General features: G+C 37.6%; 1 protein-coding gene across 1 annotated transcript in view; it reads right to left on the reverse strand.

Annotated features, from left to right (window-relative positions):
• Window positions 1-19,731: 19,731 nt before the first annotated feature.
• LOC124593977 (zinc finger protein hangover-like) overlaps window positions 19,732-20,702 on the reverse strand; it is an 86,444-nt gene continuing 85,473 nt past the window's right edge. The window contains exon 7 of the mRNA XM_047132325.1: window positions 19,732-20,097. Within this exon, the coding sequence (XP_046988281.1) occupies window positions 19,951-20,097 (147 nt within the window). The 3' untranslated portion in view covers window positions 19,732-19,950. The remainder of the gene's footprint in view (window positions 20,098-20,702) is intronic.

The raw sequence follows: 20,702 nt of genomic DNA on the forward strand, positions 1-20,702 counted from the left end.
ATGAGGATAGGGTGTCTTGACCTTAGTCTACATCATGAAGATATCATAAGTGAACATGAACCAGACCAGGGGTTTGAGGTATTGGGAGGCTAAAAAAGTTTTCTCTAGGTGGAGCATAAACAGCTTAGCATAGGAGGGTGCCATGCAGGTGTCCATGACTGTGCTGCAACTTTGTTTGTATACTTTCCCTTCAAAGGATAAATAGTTGTGAAACAGGATATAATTGGTAAGGTGTATGGAAATGAGGTAGTGGGTCTGAAATCTGAAGGATGTTGGGATGGGTAGTGTTCAATAGTGGCAGGATCATGGGCATGAGGGATGTTGGTGTGTGGACAAGTGGCATCAACAGTGACTAGTAGGGTTTCAGGATGTAAAGGGGTGGGGATTTTTGAGAGCTGGTGAAGGAAGTAGTTGGTATCTTTGATGTGGGAGGGTAAATTAATTTTGGGCAATAAGTTGGAGGTGTTGGTCAATGAAAGCTGAAATTCTTTTTTGTGGGTGGGGGGTGGCAGCTGTGTGGGGGCGGGGGGGGGGGGGGGCAGGAGTGGGACATAATAAGCAGCTATAATGGGTTATCAAAGATTGTTGGATTTGTGGATTTTGAGGAGCATGAAGGTGTTTGTGTGGGGTGTCACAGTGGTGAGGAGGGAAATGGATTCGAGGGAGGGATTCTGAGAAGGGCCTAAGGCTTTAAGTAGGGACTGAGGGTTATCCTGGACTTCTGGAATGGGATCATTCTGACAGACTTTATAAGTGGACAACTGGCAGAGGCAGAACCTTGGTCTGCAGGTGAGTGCCAGGTTGGAGGCTGTGTGTGCCTATCCTTTCTCCTGCTGAAAGGTTGGTGTTCTTAGGAAGGTACTTGGGGAAAGATGATCTACATCTACATAGATACTCTGCGGAGGGTACCCTGTACCACTACTAGTCATTTCCTTTTCCATATCACTCTCAAATAGAGTGAGGGAAAAATGACTGTCTGTATGCCTGTATATGAGGCCTAATTTCTCATATCTTACCTTCATGGCCCTTACGTGTAATGCATATTGGCAGCAGTAGAATCTTTCAGCAGTCAACTTCAAATGGTGGTTCTTTAAATTTTCTCAATAATGTTTGTTGGAAAGAACATTGCCTTCCCTCCAGGCATTCCCATTTGAGTTCACGAAGCATGCCCATAACACTTATGTGTTGTTTGAACCTACTGATAACGAATCTAGGAGCCTGCCCTTGAGTTTCTTCAATGTTTTTCTTCAGTCTCATCTCAAACACTCCAACTGTACTCAAGAATAGGTCATAGCAGCATTCTGTATGCACTCTCCTTTAAAGGCGAAGCACTCTTTCCTAAAATTCTCCCAATAAACCAAAGTCGACCGTTCACCTTCCCTACCACAGTTCTCACATGTTCATTCCATTTCATACTGATTTGTAACATTATGCCCAGATATTTAAATTACTTGACTGTGTGAAGCAGGACACTAGTAATACCATATCAGAGCATGACAGGTTTGTTCTTCCTACTTATCCGCATTAACTTACATTTTTCTACAGGCCAAGCCAGGTTGACAGTAAGGAATGTCTGGATGTCATCAGGGGTTGGATCAGTGCAAGGTGACTGGGGGGGAGGGGGGGGGGAGGGGGAGGGAGGGGGAGGGGGGAGGGGGGGGGTTGGTGGAGAATCGTGATTCAATGGTGGTATGAACTGTGAGAGGCAGAATTCAATGTTGGGATTAGGTTGGTTTTGGTACACAGATAGATGGCAAAGAAGTATTTCCATTGAAGGGCTCCTGAGGAGGAGAGTGGATCTTTACAAGTCCAACATGGTTAAATTTCGGTGTAGAGCTGAAGGTGAGCCCTTTGGATAGGATGGAAACTTCAGTTGGGCTGAGGATATTGGTGGAAAGTTTAACAGCAGGTTTCTATGATTTCTTCAGCTCTGGATTTAGTGGAGTGTTGGTAGGGAGTTTTGGGGGATGTGGCAAGTTGAAAGGTGAGCTAGGAAGGGTTTGGGTGCTATGAGGAGTTGAAGAAGAGGAACATTGTGGGTAGGATAGTGCTGGATAGTAGTGCACCAAGGTGGCAAGGTGGCAACCTCTCCTCCTTTGAAGGGAAGGTATACAAGCAAATCCACCCCTCATAATGTGTTGTTTGATCACCCAATCAACCATCACCATGGGCACCTGCATGGCAACATCTTATAAAAACTTGTTTATTGGAATATAGAAGAATCCTTTCTAGCCTCTCAAATCCAGAACCAGCTGGACTGGTTCAGGTTCACTGATGATATTTTCATTATCTGGACTCGGGTCCGAGGCACTCTGTCCTCATTCCTTCACAACCTCTCCCATCTGCTTCACCTGGTCCTCCTCAACCCAGTGTGCCACCTTCCTGCGTGTTGATCATCTCCTTTCTGTTGGTGCCATCCACACCTCTGTCCACATTAAACACACTAACCACCAACAATACCTACATTTCAACAGATGCCATCCTTTCTACACTAAAAATCCTCCCTTACAGCCTGGCCACTGAGGACAGTGTATCTGTAGTGAAAAGAATTCCTTTGTCCAGTATGCTGAAAGTCTCACAAAGGCCTTCGCAGATGGGTACTATCCCCCAGACCTTACCCACAAACAGATTTCACTTGTCATATCCCAACAGACCCCCAAACCTCCTACTATCCCCAAAAACCAGCTAGAAAGGAAAGGAGCACCGTCCTTATCATCCAATACCATCCCAGACTGGAACAACTGAACCACATTCTTCATCAGGGCTTTGGTTATCTATCATGATGAAATAAGGGACATCACATCCAGGATCCTTTCCACCCCTCATAATGTGTTGTTTGATCACCCAATCAACCATCACAATATCTTAGTCCCTTCCTATGCCACTCCCAGTCCCAGTCCCTCACCAGAGGGATCATATTGCTGTGGAAGATCCAGGTGCAAGACCTACCCAATCCACCCACACATCACTTCCTATTCTACTCTTGTCACACACTTATCCTAAAACATCAGAGACCAGGTCACCCATGAAAGCAGCCATGTCATTTACCAGCTCTGCTTCATTCATTTCACAGCATTTTTGTCTTCATGTGTGACTACCAACCAGCTGTTAACCAGGATGAATGACCACCACCAAACTATGGCCAGGCACAAAGTGGACCACCCTGTGCCACGACATGAAGCTGAACATAACATGTTTGATATAAATGGCTGCTTCACAACCAGAACCGTCTCAATCCTCCCCTCCACCATCAGCTTTTTTTAACTGTGCAGATGGGAGTTATTCTTACAACACATTCGCTGTCACCTCTGTTCTATAACCTCCTACCAATTCACGTCCCCTCACCTTTATTGTGTGCTGTTCTATGCCAATTCACCTACCAGTCTCTTCCCCCTTCCTGTTCCTCCCCCCCCCCCCCCTCCCCTGCCCCTCACACAGCACAACTATAACAACATTTTGCCTGGCAATCTTGTCCCGCTGCATCCCAGTCCCTGCGTGCTCCATTAGACAGTGCTCTTCTCTCCCACCACATGTACCCTGCTATCCCTTCCCCATTGTGGCCCCACTCCAGATCGCTACTTTCCTTCAACGCAAGAGTAGCCTTCTGACAAGAGTCCGGAGATAGCAGTCATGTGTGTGTCAGGTGTGCTGCTTGTGTGAATCTGTGTGTGTTTTCCTATCTTTTCTGAAGAAGGTTTTGGCTGAAAGCTCAGTCTGCAACAGTCTTTTAATTTGGCTATCTGCATCTCATTGTACCTTCTTTATGGTGAGCAGCAATCTATCCTTTTCATGATTGTTGAAATTAGTGAATCTTTGTATGAGTCTGTACACAAAGCTGGCTCTGTAGACTTACTAAATGTAATTATGATATTTTTTGTGTATAGTGTTTTATAGATGATAGTGCTGATGACTTACCACCTATTTTTAATGTTTTTTGCTTGAATAAAATAAAGGGAGTAGTAGACATATTCAAAAATTTCATGGTATATTGGTAAAGGTAGCAGTGGAGAAATAGCTACAATGACATCGTAAATCAGTGAAAACAACCTCTTCTAGCGTCCCTTCTGAGAAGAGAATTGCCTTGACTTGACACTACTTCCATGAATTAAAATAGACAGGCCTAAAAATAAAGTGTAGTTTTATCAGTGTTTGCTGACACCAGCACATTAACCATGGAGCTTGTAGTGTAACAGACTATGATCACAAACTGTATTTATCAATACATGTGATTACTAAAGATCACAACACACTATAATTTAATTACATATATTCAGGTCATGTCTTAATTGTCAACTTATACTGACCATTTTACGGCAATGCTAATGTCAAAAATTAAACTTCAGAAGAAAGTACTTTAATAAAATTTTATAAGCTGTCTGAACTAAATGATCATTATCTAAACAGACTTTACATTACTAGTCTTTAGAATGCACTGGAACACTGTTTTTAATGTAGAATGATAAATATTTGACATTTGAGTTACCGTTATTGTGAGAAACTGAAATGCTGATTTAATAATAGTGAAAATTTACATATTGTAATATTTATTTATTTTAGTCCTTCTAATCCTACATGTATAGAATATATACAAGGATATTGGACATGGTTATGTCTTTAAAACATAAAATACAATTTGTATTGCATTCCTAGGGACTAGATATTTAAGTAATTTAGCAAAGAATCATGTATACAACAAAAATTTGAGACAACACACACAGTAGAATATTCATAATGCATCTTTATTTTTGTTGTTTGGTTTCTAGGTACTCTGTCATACTGTAATAGCAATGATCAATTAAATATGCCTTTAGTTCAGCCTTAAAACTACTGAGTTTATTTACTGATTTAATATGGGTAGGCAGATTATTGTAAATTTTTATATGAAAAGTTAAGTATTTGTTGTTGCATTACTCCAGAAGATTATGCCATATTTAATTACAGAATGCACATAGGACTAATATACATTTAACAGTCTGGCTTTGCTGCAACAACTTTTTAAGATCCTTGTCATATAGCAGGTTTTGCTTAGTTTTCTTTGCAGACATTCAATGTGTACCTCCCATTTTGTGTTGTTCTGGAGCCAGAATCCCATAAATTTTGATCTGTCAACACTTTCAGGAATTCTGTCCCGTAGTCCTATTTGTATGTTTGGGTGGTACCTTCCTTTTAGATTGTAGAAGTTCAGTGCTACTGTCTTTTCTTTGTTTATAAATAGCTTGTTATAGCTGAACCACTGCTCTACACTGTTCATTCTTTGGATAGCAGAGTCTTTTAGTTTTTCTTCTGCTTTCCCCTAATAAGGAAGCTTGTATCGTCTGCAAATTGGAAGGTAGTTTGGCAATACTTATTGTATATAAGATCATTGACATTGAGGAGAAACGCAATGGGTCCTATTGCTGATCCTTGAGGGACGCTGTATTTCACATTTTCATATCCTGAGTAGTAGTAGCTGATTTTGTTATGGTCAGTATATTGCACTTCAACCACCTGTTTGCGGCCACAAGGTATGTCCTGAGCCACTCATTGGATATACCTCTAATTCCTAATTGGTCAAGCTTCTGCAGTAGAGCATTATGGTCAATGACGAAAGCTTTTGATAAATCAACACATATGCCTGTCACAAACTCAGTCTCATCCAATTTAGCATAGATTTCATGAAGAAATTCAAATATTGGACTCTCAGTTGAACAGCCTTTCCTGAAACCATGCTGTGAGGGAGAGAGAATTTTATGTTTATTTAGGAAATCATCTTTTATAAAAAAATTTATAAAATTTTTGAACATACAGGCAGTAGAGCTATTGACCTATAATTGAAATGTCTTCTGCATTTCCTTTTTTGAGCAGTGGTTTCAGTTTTGCTGTTTTTAAACATGGAGGGAAGGTTCCTGATGCCAGTGAGCTGTTGCACAAGTGTGTCATGGGTTCAGCTACAAGCCAAGACAGAATTTTTTAATAATCACATCTGGTACTCCATCAATTTCACATGAGTACTCTGTTTTCAAGGTTTTTATAACTGATAAAATTTCTTCTGTATTTGTGGGTGAAAGGGCAATGATGTAGAAACATTTCTTATGCTATTGGATGATGGAGTTGATATTTTGTTGTGTTCTTCCGGTCCACTCACCAACTGTTTACTTATGCTTACAAAATATTTGTTGAAAGTCTCTGCAATTTTTGTTGAGCAAGAAATAATTTGTCCTTCGTAACATAAGTTTATATTTTTATATTGTTTGGTTTCACTTGCTATTTGATTTTTTATAACTTCCCATATAGCTTTAGATTTGTTTTTTCTAATTTTCAATGTATTTGTCATTTTCCATTGTTTTAGTTTTCCTTACAACATTTTTGAGCATCCTCTTGTGATTCTTCAGGTATAATGAAATTCATGAGATGTGTTCTGTGTCTTTGCTGTATTGTGCAATCTTCTCTTCTCTGCACAAGAGATTCTAATACCTGTAGTAACTCATTTTTTTCTCTTTGAAGTTAAGTTGACATTTTTTTAAATGTACATGCAGCTTTGAAGTATGACATGAATATTTCCATGAATTTTTCAAACTTTTTGCTGGTCTTTTCACAAGTACACACTTTGTACCAAGTTTCTTCACTTAGTCTCTGTATAAAAACGTTTGTTTCTTACTGAATTTTCTTGTTTCTTTTACAAGTCCCTCTTTCTCATTTGTTTTGCTTGGGGTGCATAAAACAATAAACTGTGCATAGTGGTCACTGAAGCCAGTATGAAGATTTCCAGCATATTCATTTAATAATCGTAAAAGCATTACGGAGATGAGATATAAACTCCAGTGGAAGTCTCTGCAAAAGAGACCGTCAGTAGCTCAGTACAGGATTTTGTTGAATTTTTGAGAACATACCTTAACCAAGGAGTCAAGCAGTATATTGCTCCCTCCTACGTATATCTCACGAAGAGACCATGAGGATAAAATCAGAGAGATTAGAGTCCACACAGATGCATACCGATAATCTTTCTTTCTGTGAACAATACGAGACTGGAATAGAAGGGAGAACCGATAGAGCTGCTCAAAGTACCCTCCGCCACACACCGTCAGATGGTTTGCCGATTATGGATGTAGATGTAGATGTAGAATTTGTGATTTACATTTGTGATTATTAATATCTGATCAACTGTTGAGTGTAACTCTTGTAGGAGAATGTATGGTGGCTTTTATGTTATATGTTTCCAGTAGGGCCATTATGCTTTGTTGGTCTTTTGAGATTTCTTGAAAATCAATAATAAAAACTCCACATATTATCACTATTTTGTTGAAGTTTTGTATAGTATTTAAAGCTGTTTCTAGTTGATGACAGAAATCATTTAAGTTCCCATCAGGGCTCTTATATACACAGATGATTATTAATTTTAATGAGGAGAGTTTAACTGCAGATGCTTCAAAACCTTTCTCTTCAGCTAGCAGTTCAATGGGTTTTATGTTACAGTAATCAGTACCAGTTTTAACAAATATCCATCACCCTCCATGACTAGATGTAGTTCTAGAGAATGATGAAAGATTAAGTCTGGAAGTTTTGTGAGTGACATTGCATCTTTAGGCAGCCATTGTTCAGTTATACACATTACAGAAGCGTTTTCTAACTTATCAGTAAATAAAATTTCAAGTTCACTTAATTTGTTTTGATTTAATTGGACATTTTGATGAATCAGCATGAAATTAAATGATTTTTTAGACTGTGGCATATTTAAATGATCATTTACCTTTATCTTGTCAATAAAAATCCATTCAGGTGTACTGGGAGTACATCTTTTCTTTTCCATACTGCACTTATTCTTCTGTTATCATCGACTGCAGAATTTTCTTCTGTGTCTGGCTCCCCTGTTAATTTTTCAGCTGCTCCAGTTGTTAATTCTGCTGTTGATGTTACTGTTGATGATTTTGCTGCTGGTATTGGAGCTGGGTCTGCAATTGGTGGAGCTGTTACTGCATTCATTGTTATTGCTGTGACTGAATACTGGAGGCACCTTTTCTTGCTGCTGATGTTGGTGACTGAAGTCTTGCTGACGTTGTTTCCTTTGAACTTTGGGAGGAGGGAGGGGGGCAATGGGGGAGAGGGGGGGGGCAATCAAGTGGGTAGCGGGAGGGGGGGGGGCCAAATCCAGGATGATTTTGCTTTTTTGACAAGCAGTTTTTCCCCCATATTGTTAATGTGCAATCCATGTAATGTGCGGAATCTGCCCCCAAAATTGTTAACATTTACGAGTTGCACATTTTGGAAATGTTTGCAAAGGAATGAAATTTGTTGGTTAGCTTTGATTATGTCTTTATTTATGCATGATCAAGATGGTAAGTCATGCCAGTGTGGGATGTTCAGCACTAAAACGTTTGTGTTTGTCAACTGTCCTAAGCACCTTTTAATTCTTGTTTTGTTTTGTGAGTTTCGTTTTTTTACACGTCATTTGACCCACTATAGCACAACAAAGTCTTCAGAAGATAAGTCAGCAATATCTGTGGATTGTACATGCTTCCAAACTTCCGACATAGAAGCACCAGGCTTTATGTAAGCAATTGTTTGTACACTGGATTGACCATTCAGAAGGTGGGCATATCCACAACCATGACTGTCTGCCATAACAACTACTTTTTTTTTCATTCAGGTTTCTTTGCATGTTTAGAAGGGCCACCAGTGTTATAGCCCAAACATTTAGTATCAGCACTGGACAAACACCTGGTATTTAAGTCTCACAAGAGTTCAGGTCTTTCAGACTCTTTTTATTTCATGACAGTAACTGAGTTGTTAAGCATTCTTTCAGATGTATCACTCTGCATATTTGTAGTTTCACATTCAGCTCACAAATGAGTATTATCACATGCGCAATGTTTCTTATCTCGCACAGTTGATTGCACACTGAATCTGCTTTTGAACACGATATTAGGTTCATGTAATAAGCTTTGTTGAGAATATGGCACTTTGTTTATCACTTTGCCTGAAATTTTGAGGTTACTGTGAGGCAAATTTGCTGTTGGTACACACTTTTAAGATGTAAGTTTTTTTAGTTTGCTCATCTGGATATTAATGGTTAGCTGCAGACTACTTACATGATCATTTAACTTTCTGATTTCATCACTACAATTCACACACGTGCTCTTTTTATTGGTATAATTTTCACTTTTTTTTGCATGAACACTGTGGATATCAACACTAGCCTCCATCTCCTGCGGTGTTGTTGAAGAGACTCATTTTATGAACTTTAGCACTAAAAGCTTTGTAATTCACAAAACAGATAATTAAAAACATGTTTTTATTTTCTCTTGGCCTTGATATCACATGTGAAATTATTTGTGTTATTTTATCATTGTCATTTACATATTGTAATAATACTGAGAATATAATGCATTGTCAAGATTCTGTATCAGGGCCAGTCTTATGTCAAAGAGTTCAGCTGTTGCTGCCAGTATGTGGGAATTGTTATTCAGCTGTTATTTTCAAGTAGTAGTGGTGGTTGTTAAAGGGACTGCAGCTGTTGAAAGTGGAAAATCAATTTTTTTTTAACTTACAAATTTCATGAATTTGGCCGACTTGACCTTTTTTAATACTTTTGAAATACGGGAGGAAATAGTGATGGGCCTGTAGTTTTTACATTCTCTATCCAAATTTTTTTATATATTGGAATTACCTTAGATGTTTTCAAAGCATTGGGGATAAGCTTGCTTGAAGTGAGCAGTCACATAAGTGTTTAAGTACTGCAACTGTGTTTAGAGCACTCTTCTCTAAGATTGTTGTAGGGCCACCATCGATGCCTGCAAGATTGGAGTTATTTTAGTCATTTTATTGTCATTTTAAGTTTCTTGAGAAATGTGATTTTTAAAATGATTTATTTATTTATTTATTTATTTATGGGCATGTCGGCCAAATTCATGAAATTTGTAAGTTAATAAGAAATTGATCTTCCACTTTCAACAGCTGCAGTCCCTTTAACAACCACCACTACTACTTGAAAATAACAGCTGAATAATTAATGTTCACAGTCAAAATGATATAAGTCATAGGAACTGTGAGTTAAGGAAATTAATGTGTTTCTTAAGACATGTGCTTTAGCAGAAGTAGTGCATTTTGTTGTGGGCGGAAGTATAGACAATAAAGTGCAACCACTGTGTAAAATAAGGAAAGAACAATGACTGACCAATGCATGGCACATACTAACACACAACAGAAAACAGTATTCACCTAGTTTTTCAGCTCTTGCTCTTTTTATAGTAATACTACATGTGGTCACACACAAAATACAGACACTCAAATGCAAACTCCTTGGGAACGGTGAGATCCACTTTCATGGAGGTGTGCACCTGGGCATCTGTGTAATTGGGTGTGTAAATGTGTGTACTTTTAGTAGGAAAGGAGCAAGAACTTGAAAGCTGATATGAATACTGTTTTCTGTTACATGTTTCTGTGTGCCACACATTTGACAGTCATGGGGAGTGGTTGCCTTTCCCTTATTTTTGTACTTTTCCATCCAGGAATATCCATTATTGTGACAAAGTGCAATCATTGTTTGCAGAGAGGAATGAAAACAAAATGGCACAGCCCATTGATAAAGTGGAGTATTGTGCAGGATAAAGTAATTCATTTTTAGCCATTGAAGGGAATCAATGGAGCAACAATCCATGATGAGATGATGTAAATGTATGGCAACAATGCACCCTCTTTTGACATAGTGGTTAGGTGGAGCATAACTTCCTGTGTGGTCAAACACATCTGAATGACAAAGAATGAAGTGGTACACCATCTCTGTCTGAGATGAACTGGGAATCAAAGGGCAACTGAAGGCCCTGATGGTCAAAAGCTGGCTTATCACAAGCAAGATGGTAGTGGTAAAAATAAATACCACTCATGAATCAGTTTCTAATGTCTTGCATTACATTTTGATGTGACAAAGGTCGGTGTCTGCTGTATTCTGTGGCTGCTCACACCTATTCAAAAGCCTGCACATCTGAGACAGTAACAGAAATGATGCAACAGTGTCAGCCCAAGACAGATGATTTCTTTAGCTACCTAATCACAAAGAGTGAGTGTTGTGTATATCACTGACCCCAAAACAAGGAGCAAGCAAGCAGAAAAGCTGAAGACCCAACCATCATTGACCAAGGTGAGACTGAGTGCTTTTTGTGACTGCCATGATGTAGTCTAACAGATTATACTCATAAGGGGCAAATTCTCCTTCACAGGAAACTGTCCATGGGAGTGTTTTTATTTCATGAAATGGCCCAGCTCATTCTGCACAGAATTCAATAACGCCTGCTGCTGTTTTTGGGCTATCATATTTTGTCTTACTCCCCTATATTCTCCTGATGAGGAACTCAGTGACTTCTCCCTGTTTCCTCAGATAAAAAAACTGTTGTGTGACAGGCATTTTCAGAATGATGAGAAGGGGATTTTCAAGGTGAAATGTTTCCTGAAAAGCCAAGATGCAGGTTCCTACTAAATATCTTCCAGTGAGGAAAATATGCCTTGTTGCAGAGTGAGTATGTAGAGAAGAACTTACATCATCACCAAGCTTAATGGTTGGAGGTTGACTTTTTTCAAGGTGGTAATTAAAGCCTTATGACTATCCCTATCAGTTTTTTGAACTGCAGTAATGTGGTATCATTTTAGAACATATAAGATAAGATGTCTGTTAATGAACTATGTACAGAAAAATAGTTGGAGACATTGCAGTATTATGAAAATCGTAGTGTGGGAGAGACAGCCACAGTGTTAATTTCAGAATGTCGCCACAAACAATTTGTCTTTTAATATCTTATGGTGATATGTTTCATGCATAGCTAGATCAAAAACAAGTACCTGGCTATATTTTTATTGAGAAATTTTGTAACAATATTCTTACTTATTTTACAGCATCCAGATATTAAGAGGAGCTGGTTTACTGAATCATATGTTAATGTTTTACAATATTCGTGATACATCATCTCACCAGTTGGAAGTTGAAAGCAATGTCATGGAAATCAAGAATGTTGTTCCTATTATCTGTGTATTAGTTGTAGGAATAATATTTTCCTCTATGTGTCTGATCATGGAAGCTGTATGTGAGAGACTGTGTGTGCTTTACAGACAAAGAATAATTTGTTAACAAACTTTGTTTTGAAGAGTATATTTCTGCAGATTATTTATTTAATATTACCAGTTTGTCTATGTATAGTTCATGTCCTATAGGCTTATAAGCTCAGTTCATTCTGTAATTTGAGAATTGTACTTTTCTGTTTACTAAATGTTCTATTTTCTATTCTAATTTTATAACAAGCATAATATTTGAATAATACCAACAATATTGTATGTTTTAACAAAGGGATAACAAGATTTGGTGTGTCCTAGTGAATTACATAGGCAATTTGAGAAGCTTTTATTTCTGTGATCTTCATGTTGTTTTGTAACACTCAAGCTAAACCTGATCATTACTATTAAAAACAATGAGCTTGAAAAAAAACTTAAAATGGACTTTGAAATGGACATCCACAAGAACTAAGAAATTGTTAACAGTAGTAATCCTAATTTGTCATCCACCACTGACAGTCTGTTTTTTCCCTCTCCTCTCTTCCAGTGAAAAGCAAGGATGAATTATTGAGGAAGAGAAATGAAAGGAGGAAAGAATTAAGAAATAGGATGAAATGAGAAAAGATGTCAGGAAAATCATTGTGAGGAAGAAGGTAAAAAAATGTTGAGGAAGGTGGGGCAAGAATAAAACTAAAGAAGTAATTGAGTAAATGACACAACAGATGGTATGGAAAGGATACCAGGGAGAAATTAACTTGTTTTAGGGTTTGACTTTAGATATTTGTAATCTTGGGAGAGCAATGTGAAGAGGCATTCAAGATCTGGATGGTGCAGGATTCTAGAATTTCTTTTGACTTTACTGAAACTGGGAGCTATGTTTATCAGGTGGTCAGAGGAGGAATCTGCCTGAGAAATTTGTTTGTATGCAAAATCTGCATGACAGCAAAGCCTAAGAAATGTTACTGATATTATTTTTGAGTGATTGAGTGTTATATGTTTTTGTCACAAATTGCTTTGCTGCACGTAAGGGAGCATTTGAAGAGGAAGAGTTGTCAGCTGATGAAATGAAGTTATTAGTATTATTACTGGTTGCACTATTGGGCTGGAAGTTGACATCGAGGAAGATCAATTTGGATATGAGGAAGGACCAGGTGAATTTGAATTGTGAGAAAGACTTAAGCTGTTGTGGGAAATGGAAGATTTCTTATTTACTCTGCGCTCAGACCGTAAATATACCATGAATAAATCTATGCAGCATCAGGTGATACAGCTTCCAGGTGTTGACGAATGTCACTTCCACGCAGCATATGAGAAGACTGGTGTAGGGCAGGGCCATGCTGGTTCACATAGATTGATCCACTAATTTATTTGTCAGTCATGCCTTCCAAGGTGAAGTCATCGGTGAATATGAAATTCACTAGTGTGACAATAAATAAGCTTTTTGCGCATTTCTGGCTATTCTTCTTCTTGTTTTGTCTATGTTGATTGTGGTTCTTGGCTGGCATGTTTTTTCATTAATCTGAATTTTCAGTTTAATATGATAAACATAAATACCCAAATGACATATGGAGCAACTAATATTATTTGACAAAATTCAGACAGATATAAGGTTCAAATTAGTGTAGATTTATGGCAGAGAGCTTTCTTCCATCTCCTCCTCCTTCTGCTTCTCCTCATCCTCCTCCTTCTTCTATTTCAAGGACTGGGCATTGTCTTGTCCTTAAACTAAAGGAATTTGTTTATTAGAGGAAGTTGAGATCTACATATATAGTAAATGGCAACTGGTGTTTTTGCTGAATGAGCAGAATGAGTGTAAGCTGAATGCCTACTTTAATTAATACAGGAACTTACAAGTACGACCAGGATCACACACACTGCTGCTACTCAGTGCGAAGCCTTGTGAATGAGGCTCTGGTGACATAGAGACTGGGACTTCCTTCTGCAAGCAACTCTACAGGAAAACTAAACAGCTTACAGAGATGTTCCGAGTGGAGCCAGCTGGATTCTACTTTGAATGTATTATGACTATCCAGACTTTTAGTTAAATATTTATTGTTTCATTGACAATCTTCCCACATGCTTTGTCATGCTGAAAGGTTTCTGTTAATAGAGTCTACATTATTTTTTACTAATTTTATTACTGTTTTCACACAATGTTGTGTTATTTACTTAGTCATACTAGGAGGTTTCTACTAAAAGTCTTTTATTACCTTATAAAAGATTTTAAGTATAGATTTGATTTCTACATTCTGCTTTCATTGTCAGGCACACAGTTTGCTACATGAAATCACTTTAATTAATTATGCATATCCTTTTTAAACTACTAAATATACTGCAACACTAGTGCCCTCTGCAGGCTATATTTATGGTTTGTATAAGTATAAAATGTCCCCAGGCAAGGAGATAGTGAGGACTTTGTCAAGGGGGGACTGTTTTGTTAAAGAGAAGCTTAAAAAGATTCATAGTTTTCATTTATTCTATAAATTTTCATAAAGAATGATAAACCATTTAGCTTGAGAATGATTTTGGAGTTTTCACCAAGCAGGGGTATAATCGTTTCTTGGGAATGCTGTATTCTGGCAAATTGCTAAGAAGCAGTCATGCTCCAGTCTTCCTTCATCCTCCAAGGTCATTTTACAGTCTACTTCTTTTCTTTAGTCTGGATTGGAGCTAAGGAAGTGATCTAGAATACACAAGCAATAATTTTTTGTACACTTTGATTGTTACTGAAAGGACTTTTGGAATAAAGAGATCACTGTTAGACAGAGAAGCTAGATAATTTTAGGTGGAAAAAATTGCTTGTAATGTAAGAAAAATCATTTTCTGCATTAAAGAATGTCCTGTGAGACATGTGTGAGCCTAAATGAGGAGAATTTGGATTATTATTTATTTTTCATATGGCTTTTAGCGCCAGGAGTCTCCAAAGAGATGCTTGGCTCATCTTTGACGCAGCTCTTTTCATTTAAGTGGAGGGCTGCATCTTTAAGGGAATTGGAAACTGTCAGGAAATAAAGGTATCTGAAAGGAATTGGTTGTGGTGTATCATACGAATCCAACCCTGGTTTGCCTAAACTGAAAATGGAAAACCACAGAAAAACATTTTCAAAGCTGCCGGTAGATGGATAATCATATCACCTCCCAAATTCAGGGACTGCTAGCTCAGCATCTCAACATGCAGAGCTACCCCAGGTCAGGCAAGAATTTGGAAAAACTGGTTGTTGTATATTGTTTTAAAATAAAATAAAATTCATTATAACAAAAAATTGAATTCTGACAGTGCATGTTTTTCCTTTAACTGTGCATGTTTATTCATTTGATAGTGCACAAATGACAGTATATTTAAGATTTAGTTGTGCCTGGAATTGCACAAGAGCGTAAATAGGTACTGGATGAAAGGTGTGATGACAACACATTCTGTAGTTAATTTGTTTCTAAAAGATTTTTTCAGTGGGCACAGCCAGCTCAGATGAATTCAAGTGGCCCACTGAAAAACTCTTTTAAAAATGAACGAACTATAGAATGTGCTATCATCACATACCCCTTCTTCTCTACATGAACCCCTTCCCACTGTTCCATGTAGGTACTGGTTTTCATAAATGAATACCACACATGTGACAATATTGTGCAATATTTTGCCATTTGGCCTAGTAATGAGAGTATTGAGCAATTTTTTTTAAAGAATTGCAACCATCACTATTTGGGCAATATTTTTGTTCATCAACATGATGTTTGGGCAACAGAGACAAATGTATTTTTATGCACTGATTTTAATTTAATGTTATTTGTTCTGATATTTACTACTCCACTGCCTTGTGAAATACTGAAGTATTGCAGGCTCAAAGTTCTACCAGCCTCCAAATATAGGCTCCAGTGCTAACATTAATCTGCTATAGATAGGTAATTTGGCTATTGCAGTAGTATGTTCATATTTTTGAATTACCTGCAATGTTAGCAAGTGAATCAACATCAATTTCCCTCTTCTTTCTTGTTATGACAGCACACACCACAAAAACAGTAAATGGTAGCACTTACATTAAATTCAACTGCAAGTAAGAACTGAACTGATTAACAAAATAACAAATGAACTCAAGCAAGGCCAGTAGTTGGTCCTGGCTAAAACAGCAATGGGTGACAGGTTATAGTGCTAAAACTGTAAAGACAGTTTAAAACTAGCATTGGCCTTGCTGACTACTGATAGTGGATATCCCTTTTTCGTCATAGAACTGAAAATAAAAATGTCTTTTAATTTCACTACACAGCATCTACATCATGTGTAATTTCTTTTAGGTGAGAGGAAGGGTCTGGACTCCCTGGAACACCTCACCTGCCTCTCCACCCTTTGGATACATCCTTTTCCCACACCATTACCACCACTTATCATAAACCCATATATGCACAGGCTGTTTGAGATAATACTGGAATCATAATATTCTTAATGGTGTGTATGGCTGGTGAATATGACTGTTAGCCATGTTATGGTGGATGAAAGGGGGAGAGAGGATGCAGGGTGCAGCTGGCTCAGGCAAATCAAAGCAGCCTATTGAAAAAAATCTTTTAGAAACAAATTAACTACAGAATGTGTTGTCATCACACACCATTCTTCTCTCCACAAATCTCTCCCCATGTTCCATATTGGAATTGGTTTTCATAATGTTTCTATGTATCACTAGGTCTTCTGTATAGCTTGCCCTTTTGTCACATAAATATTTTTTTTTATTTTCTGCTTGTAACAGACCCAGTGATGGCAGATGCTGCTGAAACTGGTCGTTGTGTATAGCATATGCAACCAGAACAGCCATTCATAAAGTGCCAAACATGATTGAAGACTTGTTTACAGACTTTGTGTCTTCATTTGATAAAAAGGAAATGAGTCATAGGATCTCTCACACAAAACTGAGTATAGTCATTGTAGATATTTAGTCGCATATTCAAAATGAATTATTACCTAAAAATATCAATAGTACACCAATGATTAACATGAGCAGGCAGTACTTATATTACCATGGTTTTCAATATACAATGTTGAGAATTTGGACAGTTCTATGGTGATTGCTAAAGATTATTAATTTGATGGTGTGATATGTGCTGAATTTAATCTGAAAACCACAAATGGAACAGACATAGGTCAAACAGCATCAAGGATTACCAAGTAACTAATTCTTTCAAGAAAACTGCATGTGCAAAGATATCATCTGTGTCTTGGGCTCTCTGGAGAAAAATCTTGGAAAGAAGGTTATAGAGTGATTATTGTGGATGCTAAGAACAGTTTGGACTGTGAGCTCATCTGTTCAGTGGAGGACAGCATCAGGTACACAGCTGACAATTCTCTTCACACCCATCTATAGATTGTGTCATCCTTTGATCAATGCAACAAATGTAGGATGAAGCATTCTGTTGAATGTGTAAATCCAGAGCTTCAGGATCTATTCAGCAGAATGGAGCAGTCACATATGTGTGTGTATAATGCATCAATCTTCACATAGTTGCACTGCACACAACATGATCTACTTCTGAACTTCTCTTTCATAACAAATTTCTGATACGTTCTGTGTAATCTGAACATTGTCTGTCCAGTCATTGTGATTTCCAATATTTTTTACTAGAACTTTTTTCCATAAATTCTCCCAAAAGAAAGAATTGCTGAATAATTATAGACACAGTTGCAACAATCAGTGTAGAAACAGCAAATGACAGCTTGGACAACACAAAAGTTACTGGTAGTGATCATAATAAATTTAAACTTCTCTGCCAGAATAAAGAACCTTTAACAAGGTTCTTTATTCTGGCAAGAAAGATGAACTTCTCATATCATTGAAGGAAACTGAATAATTTAAAGGTATTTCAACAGTTCTGCTGTGCCTAACAGAACATCATTTGAAAGACAAAGAAATGAACAGATGCACCATAGTGGATACAGTTTAGTGTCACTTTACTGTAGGTGTGCATTGTAAGACAGAAGCAAGCAGCTAACACCAGAAGTGAAATAAAGTCCCAGAATATTGACATAAATGAGTACAGCACTGAACAACTCTTTGATTCCTGTACTTCAGTAATAGACCTGAAAACATACAAGATAGCATTTCTTACAATATACTGACTTAGTACAGCAAATTCTTCCAGTTTCATTAAGCAACTAGAGAGGGTTCTAATAAAACTTAGAGGAAATAAGTTGGAACTAGTGGTATGTGGAGAGTTCAATATTTATTTGATCATAGGTAGTTCCGATTGAAGACACTTGAATTTCATGATGCCTGACTTGATTTGATCCCACAGTAACATTCAGAACAAGAACAGAACGATATGATACAATTATTTCTAATTTATTTCTAAATACAACAATCTTCCATGAAACAGGTGTGAAACCCTCATTAAATGGTTCATGTGAGTATCAAGTTCGGACATTGGCAACACAGAGTCATAACAAATCAGATTTAACTAATAAGTGAAGAGCAGTTGAATGGAATGGATAGGGTCTTGAAAGGAGGGTATAAGATGAACATCAACAAAAGCAAAATGAGGATAATGGAATGTAGTCGAATTAAGTCGGGTGATGCTGAGGGAATTAGATTAGGAAATGAGACACTTAAAGTAGTAAAGGAATTTTGCTATTTGGGGAGCAAAATATATATATAAAATGTAGACTGGCAATGGCCAGGAAAGCGTTTCTGAGGAAGAGAAATTTGTTAACATCGAGTATAGATTTAAATGTCAGGAAGTCATTTCTGAAAGTATTTGTATGGAGTGTAGCCCTGTATGGAAGTGAAACATGGATGATAAATAGTTTGGACAAGAAGAGAATAGAAGCTTTTGAAATGTGGTGCTACAGAAGAATGCTGAAGATTAGATGGGTAGATCACATAACTAATGAGGAAGTATTGAATAGGATTGGGGAGAAGAGAAGTTTGTGGCACAACTTGACTAGAAGAAGGGATCGGTTGGTAGGACATGTGTTGAGGCATCAAGGGATCACCAGTTTAGTATTGGAGGGCAGTGTGGAGGGTAAAAATTGTAGAGGGAGACCAAGAGATGAATACGCTAAGCAAATTCAGAAGGATGTAGGTTGCAGTAGGTACTGGGAGATGAAGAATCTTGCACAGGATAGAGTAGCATGGAGAGCTGCATCAAACCAGTCTCAGGACTGAAGACCACAACAACAACAACAACAGTTTCATGGAATCATAAACTGCGAATTTGTAATAGCACATGGAGAGAATTTATGGGATCAACAATGGGAAGAAGTTTATCAAGGATGCACAGTAGATGAGAAATTTTATCCTAGCCAACAAATATTCTAATAATATTATGAATTTCAGTTTTCTTTTACAATGGATCAGGAGCATGCCACTCCTACTCATCAGATAAATGTGTACCAGCCGTTTCAAATGCAAATGTTTTCACCCACAGTTCCATTGTATAAATATTGTGATAAACAGTAACTCAGTTCCTTTGTATAAAGTCTTTTAAAATCTGTGTAACACTTATTTTTTCCTAATTAATAATGTTTTGTCTATTTTTTAATTAGATCTGTTTCTGCAGTTAAGAAATAATAGTGAAGTATTCATACAAAGCAGTAAATACAGGCTACATGAAAGATCCATTGAAGTATCTAAGTTCTTCCACCATCACAGCTGATGATAAAAGCATAGAAAACAGATCTACTGATATATTCAAGATATTTTATTATCATGTGTCATTTATACAAATGTATAAAAATACTTTTACAAATAGTATATAAATAAATAGATAAATAAATAAATAGAAACACATAACACAATAAATAAATAAATAAATAGAAACACATGACACATTTAGTCCTGAACTGATTTCAGTGTACAAAATAAAATGCAACACATTAGAGCTGGTTAATATAACCAGGCCTCATTTGCACTGAGTGAGCAGGTACAATGCTTATTTCAGAGAATCATTATAATCATTTCAGGACTTAACAACTGTAGGCGGTGGTTGGAGCATAGATTTGGCTGCTCGTGTTAACTTCTGTGATACAAGATGAGCAATGTGACTGGAACGGCGCCAAATAAATTCACGAGTCTTATCATGGTTATCAGCACTCTCAACTCGTACCTGTGAAATTAACATATATGATTAACCCACTTTTCATATAGTAAATACACTGCCTGACAAAAAATGTAAGGCCACCAGAAGGGGAGGACAAACTGAAACTTCATGAGTTAAGAGCATATTTGATGTTATTTCAGTGGTTACAAAATTGAATCAAGTTCACTAAGAATTCGGCAGTAAGAGCTCACTTATCACTATGACATAACATCCCATTCTGGCCTGGATGCATGCCCTGATTCAGTTGGGAGGGGTGTCATAAAGCTATTGTATCTCTTCTGAGGCAAGTGGCTCACTACTGTTGTAACTGGTCTTTGATGTGCTGGGTACTGGTACTGGGACAGAGATGACATCCAAGCTGGTCCTAGACATGTAATATTGGGGGCTGATCTGGGGATCTTGCTGGCCATAGGAGTACCTCAACATCATGCACACAGTTCAGGGGGATATGTGCCATGTGTTGATGGGCAATTTTCTGTTGAGAAATGGCATCACATTACTGTTGCATGAGAGGTAACACGTGAGGATGCAGGCTGTCCGTGATGTACTGTTGTGCCATTAGAGTTAGCCTCAATTGCTGGAAGCTCTAACCTGAAGTCATATACTCAGTC

Source organism: Schistocerca americana, chromosome 2, assembly GCF_021461395.2.
Source record: "Schistocerca americana isolate TAMUIC-IGC-003095 chromosome 2, iqSchAmer2.1, whole genome shotgun sequence".
NCBI lineage: Eukaryota > Metazoa > Arthropoda > Insecta > Orthoptera > Acrididae > Schistocerca > Schistocerca americana.